The 20757-nt window shown below is 44.7% G+C and overlaps 1 protein-coding gene across 3 annotated transcripts in view; it reads right to left on the bottom strand.

Annotated features, from left to right (window-relative positions):
• Nucleotides 1-20757, bottom strand: part of OXR1 (oxidation resistance 1) — a 250858-nt gene that overhangs the window by 38711 nt on the left and 191390 nt on the right. For 2 of the 3 annotated variants that reach the window (XM_024194498.3, XM_024194499.3), the window contains exon 1: nucleotides 2800-2957. The exons of the other annotated variant lie outside the window; for it this stretch is intronic. In XM_024194498.3, the coding sequence (XP_024050266.1) occupies nucleotides 2800-2865 (66 nt within the window). In that variant the 5' untranslated portion in view covers nucleotides 2866-2957. Of the gene's footprint in view, nucleotides 1-2799; nucleotides 2958-20757 lie in introns of those variants that run through there. 3 annotated transcript variants of the gene reach the window in all.

Genomic DNA, 20757 nt, shown 5'->3' with positions numbered 1-20757 from the left:
CCTGTTCATGCTCTCTGTATGTGTGTATATATATCTCCTCAATATATTTCACTCTATATGCATCCGAAGAAGTGGGTTGTAGCCCACGAAAGCTTATGCTCTAATAAATTTGTTAGTCTCTAAGGTGCCACAAGTACTCCTGTTATTTTTGTAGAATATTTAAGTTAGTCCATGTCAGCTGAGCTTTCATCCCAGTTCCACAAGAACATTAATGAAACTACAGGAATTTTTGGTGCCTGTTTAGGCACTGCCACTATTTCTTTGAACTTCCCAATTTCCTTCTGTATTGTACAGTATGAAGAGCTTGATGCTCTGTTCCATGCTCCTTTTTTCTACAATAGTCATATCTCAGCTCATCAACTTCATGCTGCTTCACTGGAGAAAACAATCCACACCTCAGTCTCCCCAGACCAGAAAGACCATCCTCAGAAATATTTCTACTTGTCTGTGAGAGCTATCTATTATCCTTCCTCAGCTTGACCACCACCAGCTTGACTCATTTTTATATAATAAAAGAAAGCTGCTCTTTTTATGTTTTTTCCCTTTGGCTTGACCTCTCTCATATAAATAAAAGTGAGGGTGGCCAAACCAAAAGAATATAGCAACTCCATTTTCTTTAGAATCGAAGTTAGATATCGGCTGAGCCACAGAGTTGGTCTTCAAGTATGATGTACTCACAACACTGAATAGTATTTTTTCTAAATAGGGTGGTCTTGAACTTAAACAAACCAAACCAAACAATTTTGAATGGTGATCTCCAAAATTTAGGATATACAATTGTGGCAGGGTGGACTAGTTCCAGAGACACCCCCCTTGCTGGAGGCCTCGCGGCCCTGCATCACCGTGTCCCAGAATAGAGCAGCAAGAAGTCCTCCAGACAGCCTAGAGTGGCTGCAGAAGAGCAGCCAGTCAGAGGAGCTGTTGGAGCGACCAGTAAGGGGCCAGAAGGGCCAGATAAAAGGCAAGCAGCAGAGCAGAGCCTTCAGCTGCTATGTGGAGCTTGACTAGGGAGGATGGGGTGCCTGGCTGGCTAGACAAACAGCAGGACCTGTGCATAGCTCACTGCAGAGCTCACCAGACAGAACTGAGCCCAGCGAAGGCCACCAAAGACCAGGCGCCTAGCTGGCTGGATAGAATAGCAGCAGAGCCATCGAAAGGTCAGTATGGGCAGGCTGAGCCCAGGGGACTGAGCACAAAACCTGGCCAGACCAGATGAGGGTACTGAGATGGGCCCTGCTGATCTGGTAGCTGACTGAGCCTAGGGAGGACTGCTGAAAAGGACACCAGTTGAGGTACCAAGATGGGTCCTGGCTAGGTGTCTGAAGAAGACAGTGCCTCTGGGAAGAAGCCTAAGAGCCATGGCCCCATACCAGGGCTGTGATAAGAACTTGGAACTTTATACTCCAGAAGGGGGGACGGTGTGTGCGGCTTGGCCGGAGGGCTGAGCTGCTGAAGACGAGCTGAGAGAACCAGCGGCCAGGGGGTGCTTGCAAGAGACAGGTGCCATCCTGATGGAAGCCCAAAAAAGAAAAGCAGGCTCACGTCTAACAGAGAAAAGGGGACATCCATGAGAGGCGTGTGCGCCCCCATGAAAAGAACTGCGTTTGCAGGCACTATCAGCCAGAGAAAAGGGGGCAAGCACGGGAGACGGGTTCTGATCATGTTACAGCAATATAGAAACTGACAAAGGATATTTTGATAGACTTCACATTTCTCCAGAACTTCCACAGATCATCTTGTGATAATGTTCACTCTTTTTTTGACACACACTAAACTAGGCTTTTCATATTACTTTTTTCCTCTATTGCTAAATGGAGATTTATGACTTCAAAACACATTTAAAAAGAAACTAACTTTTGAAAGCACCCATTTACAAATCAAGTCCTTGTCATACTGTACAAACTAATTTCACACTCATTTGTGTTTACAGCCTGATTAGAAATTAACAGTAGGTAGGTAAAAAAGTTAAGCACATATCAGAAAACGAGAAGCAATAACACAGTGGTACGAGTCACAGGTCTTTCTCCATCAGTGAGCTTGTTATAACCAGAGTTGGAATGAAACACTCTAATAATGCAAACAATTCTACAGCACCACAACTCCAGCACTGAACTCAATCTCTCAAAGGTATTACCATTTTTGGAAATCTCACTGAGAATATTTTCTCCCCCAGTGTTCCACTATGCCTTCTAAAGCTTTGTAAGCAGATAAGAGTGATTTTCTTCACTGTATTTTCTTAAATATAGCAGAAGAAAAAGCATAGAAAGTTCACTATTAATTGTTAAAACCATCTTGGGAGTCTACAGAGATTTAGAAATTCTCTGTACTTAGTATTCATGCACCTTCTACAGTAACTTCTGGAAAGGTATATAAAATCAAGTAAATAGAAATTCAGATATTTTAAGATGCCTATTAAAACCAATTTAACACTATTTATCTACAAGACAAATTCAGTTTGTTAAAATAAAATAAGAAAACAAAATGTGCTACTGGAGCTATTGGAAAGCTCTTAGATAACAAAATGTTAAATGTTTTACAAAACCTCAGACAGACTTTACTGTATGTAATGCTAATCAAATAATTAAAAAGCTTCAGCCATAAGCAGTTAATTGAATACAGTAGTCCAGTTTAGTCTGACAGCATATTCAAAACATGACCAAAAAAAAATAATCTCAAATTTAGCATCCTGTAAACAAATTCTAAATTTAAAATTTCCAAAAATTGTAGCTTAGATTGTGCATCACACCATCACAAGAATGCCAGGAATAATAGAAATGAAAATACTTCACTAAAAATTACCAGAGTGTATTTATGATTAATTGCTTGGTGTTTTCTTCCCTTCTTGCCATACCAGAGTCGAGACATCGCCTTTCCAAAATAAAATGTAAAACTAAAAATCACATAAGGACTGTTTCAAAGCATTCTCTCTACCTGCTTGCTATCAATTCCAGGCATAGACAGAGCCCCACTATGGTGACAGAAAAGCTTGCTAGATACACACACTTGACTGACAGGGGAAAGGACTAATCAGTAAATGCTATCTCCCACTGGAGTGCATCCTGAGTGGCGAAAGTTCAAGGGAGGAAAGATTTCCTATGTTCAAGAGTGGTTGCAGCATACTGATTGTTGAAAAGGCTAAATAATTTAAAGAGACAGAACAATTTTGTTTTAGTTTTCTCAAGAGCAAAACTAAAATATAGAAATCAAAGCTGCTGATAAGAACATTTCAAAATACTAATTTATACTGCAGCAAAATGCATTTCTGTCTATACAGGACATGGATTTTTCCCAGCTTCATTATCTTTAACAGAATTTTTGCACTAAATTTTAAACTGCAGTAGCTTTATAAATTCCCTGAAACAAAAACAAAAATGTTGGAATAATTAAAGTAATTACTTGGTCCCAGAACTTGTATAGAAAGCATCCCGTTAAGAAGATCTCTTTTTTTACATCAGAAACTTTTCAGTAAATTATTTCAGCCACGCACATTTTCTGTTTGGTAAAGCACATTAACAGCAACGCAAACCTGAATTTTATGCATATAGAAACTGATCTTACCAAATTCTAAACTGATTTTGAGAAAACATAACAGGAGGACCATGTATGATCTTGAAGGAAAACTTTAACTGTCAAATCCTAGCCATACTGAAGTCAATGGAATTCTTCCCATGGACTTCAATAGAGCCAGGATTAAATCCCACATATAAAAATATGTGGAATTAAATCCTGGCACTTCTGAAGAGAGTGTGTGTGTGTATATTTTTTTTTTTTTTGAGAGAATGACACTATTCTGAACAAACTCAAACATGAAACTGCAGAATAACTGTAGTAAGTAACCTAACCCTGAAACAAACCTCTGTAACAGATGACTGGAAGGGAGTGAGCATAACACCAATTTTTAAAAAGGGTTCGAGAGGTGATCCTGGCAATTACAGGATGGTCAGTGAGCCGAACTACAATACCAGGCAAATTGGTTGAACCTATAGTAAAGAACAGAATTATCAGACATAAAGATGATTTGTTGGGAAAAATTTTGTAAAGCGAAGTCATGCCTCACCAATTTATTAGAATTCTTTGAGGAAGTCAAAAAGCATGCAGATCAGGGTGATCCAGTCGATCTAGTGTATTTGGATTTTTAGGAAGCCTTTGACAAGGTCCCTCACCTAAGGCTGTTAAGGAAACTAAGTATTCAAGGGATAACAAGGAAGGTTCTCTCTTGAATCAGTAACTGGTTAAAAGATAGGAAACAAAGAGTAGGAATAAGTGGTCAGTTTCCCCAGAAACCTGTAAGGGGACCTGTGCTGTTCAGCATATTCATTAATGATCTGGGACCATTCTTTTGTTCTGTGTTTGTACTATGCCTAGCACAATGGAGTCTTGATCCATGACTAGGACTTCTAAGTGCTATGGTAATACAAATAAACAAGTTAGCGACGGAAGGACCTTATACCATTTAAGTCTACACGATGGAAGATTTAGTTTAGAAAGTTTTTGGCTATTGTGCTTCCAAAAGGTAACCTCCTTAATGTGAACAGATAACCAACTATTGAAATGTTATCTTCCCAAATCTGCAAACAGATTACTGATCTGATTACTCCTGGGGGAATTCTGCACCATTGCACGTGCGCAGAATTCATGTCCCGCCCCCGGAAACTGCAAGAGCAGTCATGTACCATTCCCTAGCTATGCAGGTATATCATTTCTGGCACCTGGAGCAGCTGGTGGAGAGGTAAATCACCAGAGGGCTGGGGACATCCCAGCCACTGGCTCCTACCCTGAGCCAGGATCAGCTGCTAGTCCTGGCTGGGCTGGAGGCAGGCGAGGACGGGATTTCGTCTTCCCCTTCAAGGAGTAGCTGGGGATGTGTCAGACCCTCCCAGAAACCTCGCCCAGCTGCAAGAAGCTCAGCATCCTCCCCCGCTTCCTGCCCTACATACCCAAAACTCACCCCACTGAATCTCAACCCCTGCATCTGGAGCCCCCCTGAACCCAGACCTCCTGCCTCCGGACTCCCATGTCTGCACTCAGATGACCCCACACTGAGCCCCCTGCACTCAAACCCTTACCCTGATGAGCTGCACCCCTGAGCCTCCACATCCAGATCCCCACACCACTGACCCCCAACTAGCTGCACACAAACCCCCACCCCACTAAGCCCCACTTCCTCAGCACCCAAACCCCTCTGCTGAGACCCCTACACCCAGACCCCTCAGTTGTGTCCCAACCACTTTCACCTGGAAACCCCTGCAGAGTCCCATTGACATTTCACCTGGAACCCCTCTCCCCCCCAATGAGCCTCTGTGCATCCAAAGCCCTCACTGAGCTGCCTGAACCCAGACTGTCCCACACAGAATCATCTCTCAACACACCTGGATCCTCCCACACCAAGCCCCTCCACACTTGGAGCCTGCCTGGTTGAGCTTGCCTGCCCCACACCTGGTGCATCTGGCACAGAGGGGCAGGGCCCCAGGGTGTTTCTGGGGCAGGCCCAGGCCTTGTGCTATGTCAGGGTTGGGTGCACCCTCATCACTGAGTCCGTGTCCTGGGGGTGGGGAGTGGAGAGGCTGCAGGGTGATCTCCCCTACAGGGTGATCTTCGTACAGCCAGTGACCTGTGCAGAAAACATGCAGCCAGGTACAGCAGAGAACATGTTGCAGGCAGTTCAAAAGGTGGCCCCCTTAGCCTGGAGAGCACCAGGTTCAGGTCCCAAGCCAGGATAGGCTGTCGTACATGAGGGTATAGTCTGCTGAGACCTTTAAGAAAATGGCCTACTATCAGGTTGGCAAAGACCAGCCCTCCACACCTGGATGGAAGGCGGAAATAGCAGCCAAGTGTACCTTTACATAAGATATAGAAAGCCCTTGCCACTTTAGGTGGAGGAGGTAGTCCAATATCATAGGTATGGACGAGAGTGTTGGAGAGGGGAGACATTGTGAATCTTTTCCATTTGGCCAGGTAGGTAGCCCTCGTGGAGCGTTTCCTACTGCCAAGGAGAACTTCCTTGACTGGACCCCAACAGGCGAACTCCATTGGGTTCAGCCATGGAGCTTCTGTGCTGTGAGGTGAAGAGATTCAAGGTTTGGGTGCTGGAGGCGGCCGTGACCCTGGGTTATCACGTCTGGGAGCAGCGATAAGATGATTGGGTTATCCACGGACATTTCCAGGAGAGACATGTACCAGTGCTGTCGGGGCCAGGCTGGAGCTATCAATATCACCAAGGCTTTGTCTCTTTGAACCTTGAGCAATACCTTGTGAATGAAAGACATGGGTGGAAATGTGTACAGAAGGTGTCCCTTCCAGAGAAGGAGGAATGCATCCATGATGGAGTCTGGGCTGTGATTCAGGTAGGAGCAGAACTAGACATTTCCTGTTGTGTTGCGTGGCGAACAGATCTATCTGGGGAAACCCCCACTGTTGAAAGACTGTATTCTCGACATCTGGGTGGACAGACGACTCATGGCTTTGAAAGGACCTGCCCGCCAACTCATTCTGAATTCTGGGAAGGTATGATGCCTCCAGGGGTATTGAGTGAGCTATACAGAGGTCCCATAGTTTGAGGGCTTCCTGCCAGAAGGGAGAGGAGGATGCACCCCCGTCTTTTTATATAAAACATCGCTGTTGTATTGCCCATCATGACCGATACCCATTTCCCTTCCAAATGGGCTTGGAATGTCTGGCATGCTAGACGGACTGCTCTCAGCTCTTTGACGTTGATGTGAAGTGAGAGCTACGCTTGGGACCAGAGGCCCTGAGTCCTGAGGTCTCCCAGGTGCACACCCCTCCCCAATGCTGATGCGTCCGTCACCAGCAAGAAGGCTGGCTCTGGTCTGGCAAAGGGGACACCCGCACACACTGCTTGCGGGTTCAGCCACCATAGGAGGAACTCAAGAACAGGTCAAAGTAGAGTGACTATTTTGTCTAGACCATCACGAATAGGCCGATACACCAAAGCTAGCCATGCCTGAAGAGGTTGGAGTCTCAGTCTGGCGTGCTGAACTACATAGGTACAAGCTGCCATGTGTCCCAGAAACTTTAGGCAACTCCTTGCTGTAATGGCAGGGAACTGCCTGAGACTTCGTATGATGTCGCACAGGGACTGGAAATGCAACTCCGGGAGCTATGCCCTTGCCTGTGTAAAGTCCAATACCACCCTTATGAACTCTATCCGCTGAACGGGGGATAGGGTTGACTTCTGTACAATCCATAGAAGGCCCAGATAGTCAAAAGTAGCCCTTATGAAGATCACTTGTGCCTCCAACTGAAATATTAAAGTGTCCTTCAAGTCAAGGGCGGATACCAAGTCCCCCGGATCCAAGAAAGGGATAATGGAGGCCAAAGAGACCATGCGGAACTTCAGTTTCTTTATGAACTTGTTGATGTCTCACAGGTCTAGGAGGGGCCTGAGGCCACCTTTGACTTTCAGTATTAGGAAATACCGGGAATAAAACCCATTGCTATTCAGCTCCTGAGGAACCTCTTCCACTGCCCCCACCATTAGGAGCATGTGCACCTCCTGCATGAGAAGTTGTTCATGAAAAGGGTCCCTTAATAGGGATGGGGAAGGGGGGGGTGGAAAGGGGAAGTGAACTGGAGGGAGTATCCCCTTTCTATCATATGGAGTACCCAGCAATCTGATGTAATTTGGGCCCATGCAGGGTAGAAATGGGATAGTCAGCACGAGAAGGTAAAGGAGGATGGATCCAGAGTTCCGACTGGTGCATCGCCCCGGGCATACCATCAAAAGTTCTGCTTTTGGCCTGAGGACTGCTTCGTCTGCCCAGAGCCCTGGGCTGACGAGGGGGGGAGGCCTCCTTCTACTGTTCCTATTACGCTTCCTAGAAAAATCCTACCTGTTCTGAGGCTGTTAGAAACGAGGCGGGGACTACGGCCTGAAGTGCCTCTGCTGCGTAGCCGGAGTGTGCAGCCCAAGGGACTTGAGGGTGGCCCTCGAGTCCTTGAGGCTATGAAACCGTGAGTCAGTTTTTCCTGAAAAGAAGGCTGAACCCTCGAATGGGAGGTCCTGTATGGTTTCCTGGACCTAATATGGTAGCCCTGATGCTTCTAGCCAGGAGGTCCTTCGCATGGTCACCCTGGAGGCCATGGTGTGGGTGGCCGAATCAGCCATGTCCAGGGCTGTCTGGAGTGATGCCCTGGCTACCACCTTACCCTCCTCTACCAAGGAGGAAAACTCTGCTCTGAAGTCCTCTGGTAGAAGCTCTGTAAACTTTGCCATAGCCCCACAGGAGTTAAAATTGTATCTGCTAAGGACCACCTGGTGGTTTGAGATTCTGAGCTGGAGCCCTCTGGAGGAGTAAATTTTCCATCCAGAGAGGTCCAGCTTCTTCGCATCCTGATTTTTTGATGATGGGCCCTGGTGATCTTGGCACTCCTGCTCATTTGCTACTGCTACAACTAAGGAGTCCAGCGGGGATGCATATAAAAATGCTTGAACCCCCTAGAGGGAAAAAAATATTTCTGTTCAGTCCTCCCTTTTTCCCCAAGTCTGAATGGGGATGGAGGACAGCTTCCATCATAAGCATCTTGAGGCGCTGGTCCCTCTCCTTCTGAGTTCTGGGGTGAAATTCCCTGTGGATCTTGCAGCCGTCCTTTTGGTGGGCTTCCCCCAAACACTTCAAGCAGGAAGTTTAACCTAGAATGCCCCAGTAACAGGGGAAAAGGGGGGAAATGGGGAGCACACTCAAATGAAAGTCTGTATACAACTAACATTATTACTAACCATTTACAGATGAAAACTGCCAAGGGACAGAAAGGGCTTGCCGAAGCAAGGGATACAACGAGCATTCCGGCTAACTGTCACAGGTGGTAAGAAGGAATTGAGGTGGTGGCGGATTGGCAGAGCCCTATTATTCGGCACCATAGAGGCACCACTCCAAGGGACTCCTGGACTGACCTGACGGGTTCTGCTAAGGTAAAATCTTTCCGGCTGCCGTGCACGCGGCATATGCACACCTAATTGGAATTTACATGAGCAATCACTCAAAGAAGAACTAGTATCTCACCTTAAGATCATGGAAGAGTACTTCCACAAGTGGCAGCTGAGACTAAATCCAAGCATTGGTAACCTTTACTTTCCACCTTGACAATAGAATCACACAAAAAACACTCTTGTGATGAAATTGTGCATTATGTGAAAAGCCAACATATCTCAGTGTCATTCTTGACTGCACACTGACCTTTCATGACCTCCTCAAAAAATGAGCCTCTAAAGCAAAGATGCACATCAACGTAAGTTAGCAAGAACAAGCTGGGAATCAACAGCCCTGGTGCTATGAACATCGGCCTTGGCCCTGGTGTACTTCATTTCAGAGTACTGTGCAACTTGTGGATAGGCAGCTGAATCAGACCATATGAATCATCATGAGAACTTTAAAATTAACACCTGTACCGTGGCTTTCTGAATTAGCAAACACTGAACCTCCAGCTATTTGTCGAGATATAGTCGCAGCATGAGAATTTACACGTGCTGAAGAGTACCCAGAACTTCCAATCCAACAATTTATGGATAACATACCCCCTGAAATCGTGAAAAGCACTATGGACCACACATGACCATCTCATGTCTCTGGATCCAACCAGGGAGTGGCAAAGTGCCTGAACCTCATCTACTGTTCCAAACAAGCGCCTTATTACTTACTCAACAAGCCACCTTCCACGCAGACTTTGGACCACGTTGAACTGCATCTTACAAAATCATGGAAGATGCAGCTACTTGATACACAAGTAGAAAATCAAAGACTCCCCTTTGTTTGACTGTGGTGAGAATATCCAAACCATCTAACACAACACAGTGCCTCACATATGGATTCAAAGATGAATTGGATGATATCCACAATGTCACAGAGGAGGCTTTCAAATGGCTTATGGACCTACCATTCCATCTATAACATGTTGCTCTGCAGATGCCATATGCGAGAGAGAGAAGGCTAATGTTGCTATTCAATAGCTACTAATGAAACTATCTGACACATACTACCCCAAAAATGAATACATATGAGTGGTTCCTGAACAGTGCGCGCGCACACACACACACACACACTATACAATTTTACTGTTCAAAGAGGTCCGCGAGCTCCATTCAGGTGGTCCACGGATAGTTCCCTCTAAGGTGCGCGCCTGGACGTCTGCACACAAAAGAATGAAGGGCCACCCATTTAATTAGTGGAGATGTGCAGGCATGGCCCCACTAATTAGCTGCCTGGACCCACACATGTAAGGTGAAGTGGTGGCCTGGGGGGAGGGAGGGAAAGAGAGTAGGTGGGAGGGGGCAGTGGGGTGAGGAGGGGGTGGGGGAATTTGGGATGTGCAGGGCTGTGGCGACCAGAGAAAGAGGCGACTTTCCCCAGCTCCAGGGCTGCAGCTGCTAGGGAGAGACGGCCCTCCTTCCCAGCCTCAGCTCTGTGGCTGCTGTGGCGGGGGAGAGACCCCTGTCCTTCCCAGCCCCAGCTTGGGGGCTGCTGCGGCCGAGATGTGAGATAGCACAAAACCTTTGACATAGTCAGTGATAAGGACATATACTTGTATGCATGGAAGCTTCCTTCATACAATAAAAATCTAGAGCGAGGACATACCATATACTGATTTAGTGTGAGATTATATATAGCGCTTTTATCCAAAGCGCTTTACAGTAGTTAGCTAATGGTATAAATGACATTTGGAAAGATCATTAAGTGGTCCGCCGAGACCCTGAGCAATTTTCAAGTGGTCCGCGAAAAAAAAGTTTGAGAACCACTGGTCTAGAAAACATGACCTATGAGGGAAGATTGAAAAAAAATTGGGTTTGTTTAGTCTGGAAAGGGAAAACTGAGGCTAGGTCTACACTACCTGCCTGAATTGGCGGGTAGAAATCGACCTCTCGGGGATCGAATTATCGTGTCTCGTCGGGACGCGACAATCGATCCCCGAATCAACGCTCTTACTCCACCAGCGGAGGTGGGCGTAAGCGCCGTCGACGGGAAGCCGCGGAGGTCGATTTTGCCGCCGTCCTTACAGCGGGGTAAGTCGGCTGCGATACGTCGAATTCAGCTACGCTATTCGCATAGCTGAATTTGCGAATCTTAAATCGACCCCCCCCCCCCCGTAGTGAAGACCTGCCCTGAGAGGGGACATGATAACAGTTTTCAAGTACAGAAAAGGCTGTTACAAGCAGGAGAGAGAAGAATTGTTCTTAACCTCTGAGGATAGGACAAGAAGCAATGGGCTTAAATTGCAGCAAAAGAGGTTTTGCTTTTTTGGTCCCATGAAATTGAGTGTTAGCTCTTTTCTAGCCCCGGGACTTTCTTCCTCATAAATTTGAACGGACTGCTGCAAGCAATGGAGACGTCAGAGCTTCTAAAAAAGTCAATCTTTTAGAATGGGGAAAAAGAAAGTAACAGGCAACCTAAATATCGGGGTTGCACCAGCTCCCCCATAACAGAATCCATAAAAGGTAGAGATTGTAACTCTTCTCATATTACATATGTAATCCCAAACTCAACTCAGCAGTGGAGATGCAAAGAGCTATGAGTGAGTTAAGATCAACCACCTCTAATTGCAGTTTTAGTTACAATAACAAAATGTAAATATTTGTATGTTTTTAATTTGCAATATTAATGTCTGATTTGCATCTAAGAGCAACAAAACTTCCCATGGGTGGGCTTTTAGGGACAGTGAAATGTGTTTTCAATTTTTGTTTATAATAGTCATGGATTAAAGATATCATCTTATTGCATCTGTATGCAGCGCTTTCTGCCAAGCCTACCCCAGCAATTCATATCTCTGCCATTACAGAGATTGAGTTGGCAGTAATGATAGTATGGATCATGTGCAGATACAACTGCTGGAGTTCAAAGAACAAAGGAATCTAATTCTCCAATGCAGATCAGTCTTTTAAAAACATGCCCGTGAATGCACATGTTGATTGCTGATTAAACACTAATCATTTTTAAAAGATAGTGATGCGACAGAGGTAATGCAATAATAGTACATGACAGTATCTACACATTTCTAATGAGCATTTTACGCTAAAATGTCAGCAATTTGTCACCAAATGAAATTCTTATAAATTGGGTAAATATTCCTATTTTGCAGAGAACAGTGCCAAACTGACAGCTAAAGACAAAATGAAAAAAAAAAAAAAAAAGAAAAGAAAATTAAGCTGAGATTTTTGTGGTTTATACATCAGCATCAATCTCAAAGTTTGGTAAAGTGTTGTGTACCAGTTACATATTCGTTGTCAAAAGAAGCCTGCGGCTTTCAGATTTCATGCGCTCTGCTGGGGCAATATTATCCAACTTGTCAAAAGGTATTATGACCTCATCACACTTAAAAGAAATAAGATGTGACAGGGAGCGCATTTTGCTGAAGATCTGCACACCCACAGACCTAGAGTGAGGAATGAAGAGAAATGTAGGATCTATGAGATAGATTCACAGAGAAACTTAAGTATGGTGATGCTGAACATCAACCATGTCTTACTTTTAGATGATTAGAAAATCACGTCACAATACCTGAGATGGTTGCCTAGGTTCCCTACATAATGAATGGCGAGAGACAGGCGTTTTAGAATGGGATTCATAAAGGCCAGTAAGCTAGGCAACTCCTTGCCTAAAATAGTCAATGACAGATGCCAAGCAGAGAGGTATGCACTAAGCTGCAGCCCTCTCTTGGAGATAGGGACCTAAGTCCAGGATGCAGGTAGGCACCTCCCTCTGGTTGGGATTTTTCGCCGCAAACCCTCTCTTGGCATTAGTCACCTATGCTGTTTTAGCAAGAAATCTCTTCCTTCTTGCCGGAAAGTCCGATAGAGGAGAAGGAGGGTGGGTCTTGGAATGGACATGAGCAACACATTTCATTGCAAAGAACAGTTACACGACGGTAGGTATCTATTTTTTCTTCAAGTGCTTGCTCATGTCGATTCCAAGTAGATGACTCCCAAGCAGACCGTGGAAGGAGGTGTCGGAGCTCATGGATTCGCTGATTGAAGCACCGCTCTGCCGAAAGCTGCATCATCCCTGGCATGCTGAACAATGGCATAATGCTAAGTGAACATGTGGACTGAGGACCTGCTTGCTGCCCTGCAAATCTCCTGTACAGGGACTTGTGCCAGGCAAGTGGCTGAGGAGGCCTGTGCGCCCTTGTAGAATGAGCTGTTAGCATCAGGGCTGGCACTTTTGCCAGGTCATAACATGCCCAAATGTGATCCACGATGAAATTCTTTGGGACAATACAGGGAGGCCATCCGCTATGGCGACGAACAGCTGGTTAGACTTCCAGAACAGTTTTGTCCTTTCAATAGAGAAGGCCAAAGCCCACCTCACACCAAGGGAATAGAGTCTTTGTTCCTGGCTGTTGGCGTGTGGCTTAGGGTAAAACACCGGAAGGAAAACGTCCTGACTTATGTGAAACTGAGATACCACCTTTAGCAGGAAGGTTGGATGAGGCCGCAACTGAACCTTGTCTTTGTCGAAGACTGTATTTGGGGGTTCAGATGTTAAGGCTTTGATCTCAGACATCCTCCTGGCCACCAGGAATGCTACTTTCCATGAAAGGTAGAGAGTGAGCATGTTGCTAAGGGTCGAAGGGAGGTTCCGTTAACCTGGAGAGCACCAGGTTTAGATCCCATGCCGGTATTGGATGGGAGCTTGGCTTGCCTCCTGTCTATAGCGGCGCCATTTCAACTGGTGCCAGCTGCGCCTTGAGTAATAGGACTCTGCCTCTGAGTCTGATGGAGACTCCGAATGAGGAGTCCACGGCGGTGCCGCAGAGTCAGTGACCGGTGCTGCATCATTGCAGGCTTGTCTCTGGATGCCGCTGCGTCTTGCAGTGCCGGAGGTCTATCTTGCCTGGCGGGGGAGTGCGGTGCCGTTATAGCAATCAGGTTCGTAGCTGCCTCAAATGTGTCTGGAGTGGAAGGGAACTCCATCTCCTCCACTTGACACTTGACAGACCCCTCTGCGGGCCTGAAGTCAATGGTGCCGTTTCCTGCAAGACAGACACCGGGTGCCCCTGCATGGGACGCACACCACTAGCACTGTCAGTTCTGGCTGCTCTCACCATGGACAAGTGCCCTCTATCGTTCTTCTTGTGCCTCCTGTAAGGTACTGGTGAGCGTGAGCCGTGCTGCTGCCATGGCCTTCAGTGCCAGGGAGTGACAGTGCCAAGGGTCTCTGTGCGAAGAGTCCTTCCTCAGTGCGATAGCTTCTCTAACGGAGGCCAGTGCGCCCGAAACACACAGGTGTTGGGTTCGTGTCCTGCTGGCCCATAGCTGGTTGGGGACAGAGGGCTGCCTCCATGAGGAGGTGCTTGAGTCTGAAGTCCCTTTCCTTTTTAGTTCTAGGGCAATACCTTTTGCAGATCCTGCAACAATCTGATGTCCTTCTCGCAGGCACTTTAGGCAGGAGTTGTGGGGATTGCCCTTTGGCATGGGCTTGTGGCAGGTCCTGTATGGTTTAAACCCTTGGGGTCGAGGCATGCCCCGAGCCCAAAGAAAGGAACGAACTGGGGTGGCAGGGAACCCCCAAATACAAACTAACTACAACTAAAATCTAACTATAACTATTTGCAGATTGAAGATACAGAAATCACTAGGGGAAATGCTTGCCAAAGCAAGAGAGACACTCAGCTCCAACGACCGTCACTGATGGTAAGGAGGAATTGAGGAGGCAGTGGGTCAGCAGGGACCTATATGCGGTGCCATGAAGGCGTGACGGGTGATTGTTTCCATTTCTATTTCCATCAGCTGTCCTGCCTTCATACCCATGTTCCATATGATCATCCTTATTGAAAACAGAGGCAAAGTATTCATACAGCTTTTGAGCAATATCTAGACTATCTTTAATCTCCTTCCTGTCCACACAGCATAGCAGCCCAACGTCATCCTTTCTTATTCTATCTAAAATAAAGAGTTTTTTTAGTCAATTTCCTTGTCAGGAGCTAATTTAGCTTACATTTAGTAATTTTCACTTTATTCCTACATTTCATAACTTCTAAGATATAACTTTCTTTGCTGTTCAATCGTTTTCCATTCTCTATAGGCTCTCTGCTTACTCCTAATAGCTTTTTGAGTTGGTTATTCATCCATCTGAGTCTGGAGCCTTTCGTTGTAAGTTTTTTCCTTTTGTTTGGGTTGCAAATTTCAGATATGCAGAAATTCCAAGAGTCATTTTTCATAAATGTAAAGACATTTGTAACAAAAAAGAAAAATCAATCTGATAGCTCTCCAATACCTGAGTGATCTAGGTTTGCTTTTTAAATATTAAAAAGTTAAAAAAATTGTCGACTTAAAGTTTAATGTAGTATTAAAAGTAAAATTAAGTCTCTATTCTGCCTATTGTTGTGCTTGGGTTAACTGTTGCACCTGCATAAAGCCTCACTGGCTTCAATGGGGCTCAGTGTAAGTGCAGCAATATATCCACATGTAACAAGTCACAAGATTGGGGCATATAGTAACTAGCAGAGTAGGGTCCTGGTCCATAACTGGGGCTCTTAAGTGCTATGATAATACAAATAATAAAGTTGTAATGGGTCCAGTATTACTTGGAGCATTACAGGACTAGATTATATCAAATCCTCAAAAAGTCTCCACAGCATTCTACAGCTGTGTTTCAAAAAGTATTAATGAATGAGATGATTCACAGTAGTTGCCATTAAGCAAATATCAAAAGTTACTATACTATGAGCCAAATAATGCCCTCCAGTAAAAGAAAGCTCTAAAAACTTATCCTCAGATTCTTTATGAGGACAGATTGTGTCAACACTAGCCCCCAAAATTCATGGATTATGGATATACTGGTGTCACAGAACTGTTGCCACACAATACGCCAGCACATCAGTTTCCAAAGAGTATGGCTCCAATGGAGAAGCACTGTCTCCCACAGACTGTTGCTTCTTGAACATGCATTGCAGGAGATTGTTCTCATCAAATGCTGAACCTCATATTTTCTCCCAGAATTTGTTTGCTTTGCAGTAAAACAGATTCTTGCTTTAGTGGAAGACAAAGCCACAGGATTACTGGATTTTTTAGAAAGGACTGTGTGTAGTAGTTCAAAAAGTAAAATGTTTTGCCTTATCCAATAACAAGTCTGCTAATTAAAGTCCTTCTCTAAAAGCTTGACATCATCTTTACAACAATCTCACATATTATAAAGTCTGTGACCTTCTGTATCTAGACTGAACACTGAAAGATTGTGCCAGTAGCACAAAGAGACTTCTGATCACTGAACAGTTTACTTGTGGCATACTCTAGGAACATTTAAGAGAAGACATGGCACCATGTGCTTTTAATTAAAGACATCACAGTATCAAGTCTTTTTTCTTCATAATGGGGTGGCCTTGATCAAATCATAGTTAGAAAGTGATGAACAGACACCTCAGTTGCATTTCATTAACATAGCCAACCTCATTAGTAACACTAGAGACAAATCTATACAAAAGATGTGAGATAGCACAAAACCTTTGACATAGTCAGTGATAAGGACATATACTTGTATGCATGGAAGCTTCCCTCATACAATAAAAATCTAGAGCGAGGACATACCATATATTGATTTAGTGTGAGATTTTTCTAATAGTGCCTTTGAAAAATTTCCCCCTTAAAAATATAGTTAATTAAATCTTCTGTTCTATAATCCTGATATGCAGAAGGTAATTTCAGAACTACACAAGGCAACTAGTAAAAATGGACAAACAGATGGGAGCTTCAGACCTCTAAAACACAAATAAACCAGTGAAATTCAAATCCATCAACTTTCTAATCAACATACTTATTGATCTGTGTTTCATATTGGGCCTTTAGTTATGCATTATAATATGGATTCGGACATGAACTGTCCAACTCTATGTTCTTACTTGCTGGCTGGTGCTCCTTTGACAATACACACTTTAATACCCCCTTGGGGAACAGAGGTTCTGGAACAGCCTCCCAATAGGAGTTGTGGAGGCAAACAACTTAGTTTTAAGACAGAGCCAGACAAACATATGGGTGCGATTGTATGATGGGGTGCTTGTGATGGCAGTGCGCAACAGCCTTAGGGCACACTTCCAGTTTATGTCTTATGCTCATGCTTTAGGATTTCAGCTGGCCACCCGCAGAGGTCAGTCTTTCATGTTAATTAAGCTTGCAAACTAGAGCAGTACCAGGTGGCAGAACATTATTCTACCAAATCAATCAACAATCAAGTTACAAAACAGTACATTATCTTTATTTCTATGACATTACAGTGTCTGTTCTATAATATGGCTGCAATACTCCCCCCCCCCCCCCACTTTTTTTTTTACTTCTACACAAAGACTTTTCCTCTGCAGTAGAGTTCTGTATCAATCTTCATCACAGTTTATGTAATTATAATGTTTACAATTGTTGTGTTTTCTGCTCCAGACTACCTGTATGCATTGCTTTTTACATATACATTTTAAAATAGCAGTTTCTTCAATGTTCAGAAATATGATATTGCAGATTGATTGTTGCTTAACTGTTCATGCAGCAGTCAACACAAGCAGTTTAATTTCTTTCAAATGCCAGCATAACAACAGGTAATGCCAAAGAAGTTATTGAAAGGGAGATAAAAGCTCATGTTTGAAACTATTAGAAATGACAATGGAGTCATTCATGGGAGGCAGATTATTCCAGATCTGCCTAATGTGAGATTTCTTGCACTTTTTTCTGAAGCATATGGTGCCAGCAACGAGAAACAGGATACTATACTAGATGGACGATGGGTGTAATCCAGAATGACAGTTCCAATACTGTACTCCTATTAGTGCAGCCTACAGTAAGCAGTGTCTAGCATCTGCAACATATGAAACTTGGTAATGCCATATTGCCATCCATTTTTTAATGTACACTTTATAGAATGTCTTTAGAACAGAGGAGTTAAAAAAATGTGATCACAACCTGAATAAAACCAGACATGGTATTTGAACAGAGAAAGCTACTGCCAATAAATTGCAAGGACAACTCAACTAGTCAAAAGAATATAATGTACCAAGTCCTGCTTCCCTTAATTATGCTAGTAGTTTCACTGATTTTCATGAGGAAGCTCCAAAGATTAGGAGATTAAATTCATTGGAACCAAAATATGACATTCTTCTCAAGATTGAAAAAAATAGGATCTAATTAGTTAAATACATAAATAAAATGAAAGTTGACTAAGATTTATGGTACGTATCCTTTATGGTGAAACTACACAATTAAATTGCCTTCTTTATTATAGCAATAATGAAGCTTCTTAAACATCATTCCAGGGTTTTTCCCCCCCCTGCTCCGGATTCTAAAGTTCAGATAGGCACTTCCTAGCTAGTATTGTCAAAATTATAAACATCTCTCTTTAAGAAATGGTAAACAGAATTGGCATGTTTCCCAGAATGAAATAAAGCTTTTTTTTATTAATAATTATTAAATTGTGCCTTAAGTATATTTCATTGTAACTGTGGGCTCAGAAAAGTTCCAATTCCTGACATTTCCAAAAACATGTGGTTACTTGCTATTTGATTACATCCTCTGGAGATCGGATCACTTTGGGTACTTTAATATATACATCTTGATGTTTATTTCTTAAAACGCACCTTTCTCCTCCATGGAAGGAATTTCAATAGAATGTAAGAACATTTTTTCCCTATATTACAGGTGTGTGTACATATCTATCTAAAAAATATGTCAAACTATTTTTAAATAAATATATTTGCTCTCGGTACTATCGCCTTGTCCCAAGACATTTCAAAATCCCGTGCATGCTATTTGTATATGCCTATTTTACAATATTGCTGTAAGTAGACCTACAAAAGCTTTTGGAGCAACTGTGAGAAAAGAGCTCAGCAGAGGCAGTGATGGCAACAGTAAGTGGGGAAAGGTCAGAGCCTTGGTGTGGATAAGCCCTCCCAAGTTTCCCACCCTCCTCCCCCCAACCATTTAAAATTAAAATCAGACCCAAGTGGGATTTCTGGCCTCAACTGGTTTGGGAACAATTCAGGAATTGCAGAAAAGACACTACTAAAATAAAGATTCTTTCTCCTCAGTTAAATTAACAAGTCCACTAGTCTACTAAGCCTTACATTTAAGTTTTTAATGCAGTGGAAAAAGACAAGGAATTACAAAAGGGTAGAAGAACACCACCACTTGAAAGTGAAATGAACAACGATTCTTAATATGTAAAGAAAACTGTTTACTCAAGAAGTTTCTAGTCAACAATCCCAGAAAGTGTTGTCAGTGCAAGGCTAGTACTGCCTTCCATGTAAGACAATGTTACTCACCGTGAGCAGTAACTGTGATTCTTCAAGATGTATGTACTTATGGGTACTCCACTTCAGGTGCCTCTCAAGCCCTTGATTGGAGTATCCTATGAGGAAATTGCTCAGGAGTCACCTGAAATTGAGCACCCATAGTGACACTACTTGAAGAAATGCCTTGTACACTAACTGTTTTTTCCAGATGTGTGTCCCTATGGGTGCTCCACTACTCACCCTCCTTCCCCCCTCTGCTTCAGACTGTTCTTGTTGGACATTCAGATAAAGAAGGAACCAAGGGTGGTTCGTCTGCACAGTCCTATATATCCTCAGAGTGCAGCACAAGGTTGTATAGAGCACATGCACTTGCCGAACAGACACTGCTCAGTGGAAAATCTCCGAGCTAGGGCTCAAGAGGTGCATGTGCATCTGAAGTGGAGTACCTATAGGGACAATACTCGCAGAAGTAGTAGTTACAATTTTTTTTTTTTTTTTTTTTGTGAAGATAAACACTTAAATACTAAAGGATCAAAGGTAAACGACAGCACTTTTGCTTCTATGTTTTCTTTCATAAGCTGAACTTAGAATAAAGGTTATCTGCTTTAAGTGACATACAGGATATTTTTCCTATGAAAAAGGCACTATAGGCATAGTAGAGAAATATCTGACCTCCACAGCAAGAGAGATCAAAAAAAGAAGGCATGCTACAAAACACCCTAAAGCTGGGGTCTCAAATTCCCGGCCGGTGGGCCATCTGCGGCCCGCAAGCCTCCCCAATGTGACCTGCGGGGCTCCAGCAGTTTTGGGGCCGGGTCTCTCCCTTGGCCCCACCCTGCCACCCCCGGGCACTCCCCCCTCAGGGGCTCCGGCAGCACAGCTGAGCGGTGTCTGCCTGCTCCCTCCACTGGCTGCCGGTCCCTGCCTGCGGCCCAGGGGCGGGGCAGGGTGGGGCTGTGCCTCCACGCACTGCCCCTGCCCCGAGCGCCCCTGTGGCCAATGGGATGCTGCGGGGGTGGTGCCTGGGGGCAGAAGCACACAGGGGCCCCTCGGCCCACCCCGCCTTGGAGCCCCAGGTAAGCGCTGCACCCCTGACCCCCTCCCACAGCCTGCACCCCCTTTCCCTTCTCACACACCACCTCCAGCCCCCAACTCCCTCCCAGAGCCTACGCCCCGTCCCCACACCTCCCCAGCCCCCAAACTCCCTACCAGAGCCTGCAACCTCTCCACACCACCCAGCCCCCAAACTCTCTCCCAAAGCCTGCACCCCGACCCCTCTCCCACCCAAGCTCCCTCCCAGAGCCCAACCTCTCACCCCTTCTGTACCCAAACTTCCTCCCACAGCCTGCACCCCAATCCCCTATCCCAGACCTCTTCTCCCACCCAAACTCCCTCCCAGAGCCTTAGGCAGGTGGGGGGTGGAGTTTTTTGGGGGAGCGGGTTCTGGGCGGCATGAGTGACATTGGCCCGCAAGGAGGATTTGAGGACTGGCACTGGCCCTAAGGTAAATTGAGTGAGACCCCTGCCCTAAAGAATGTGTTA

Source organism: Terrapene carolina, unplaced genomic scaffold, assembly GCF_002925995.2.
Source record: "Terrapene carolina triunguis isolate 2854851 unplaced genomic scaffold, T_m_triunguis-2.0 Scaffold58, whole genome shotgun sequence".
NCBI classification, from domain to species: Eukaryota; Metazoa; Chordata; order Testudines; family Emydidae; genus Terrapene; species Terrapene triunguis.
This window is presented reverse-complemented; position numbering and strand designations above follow the sequence as displayed.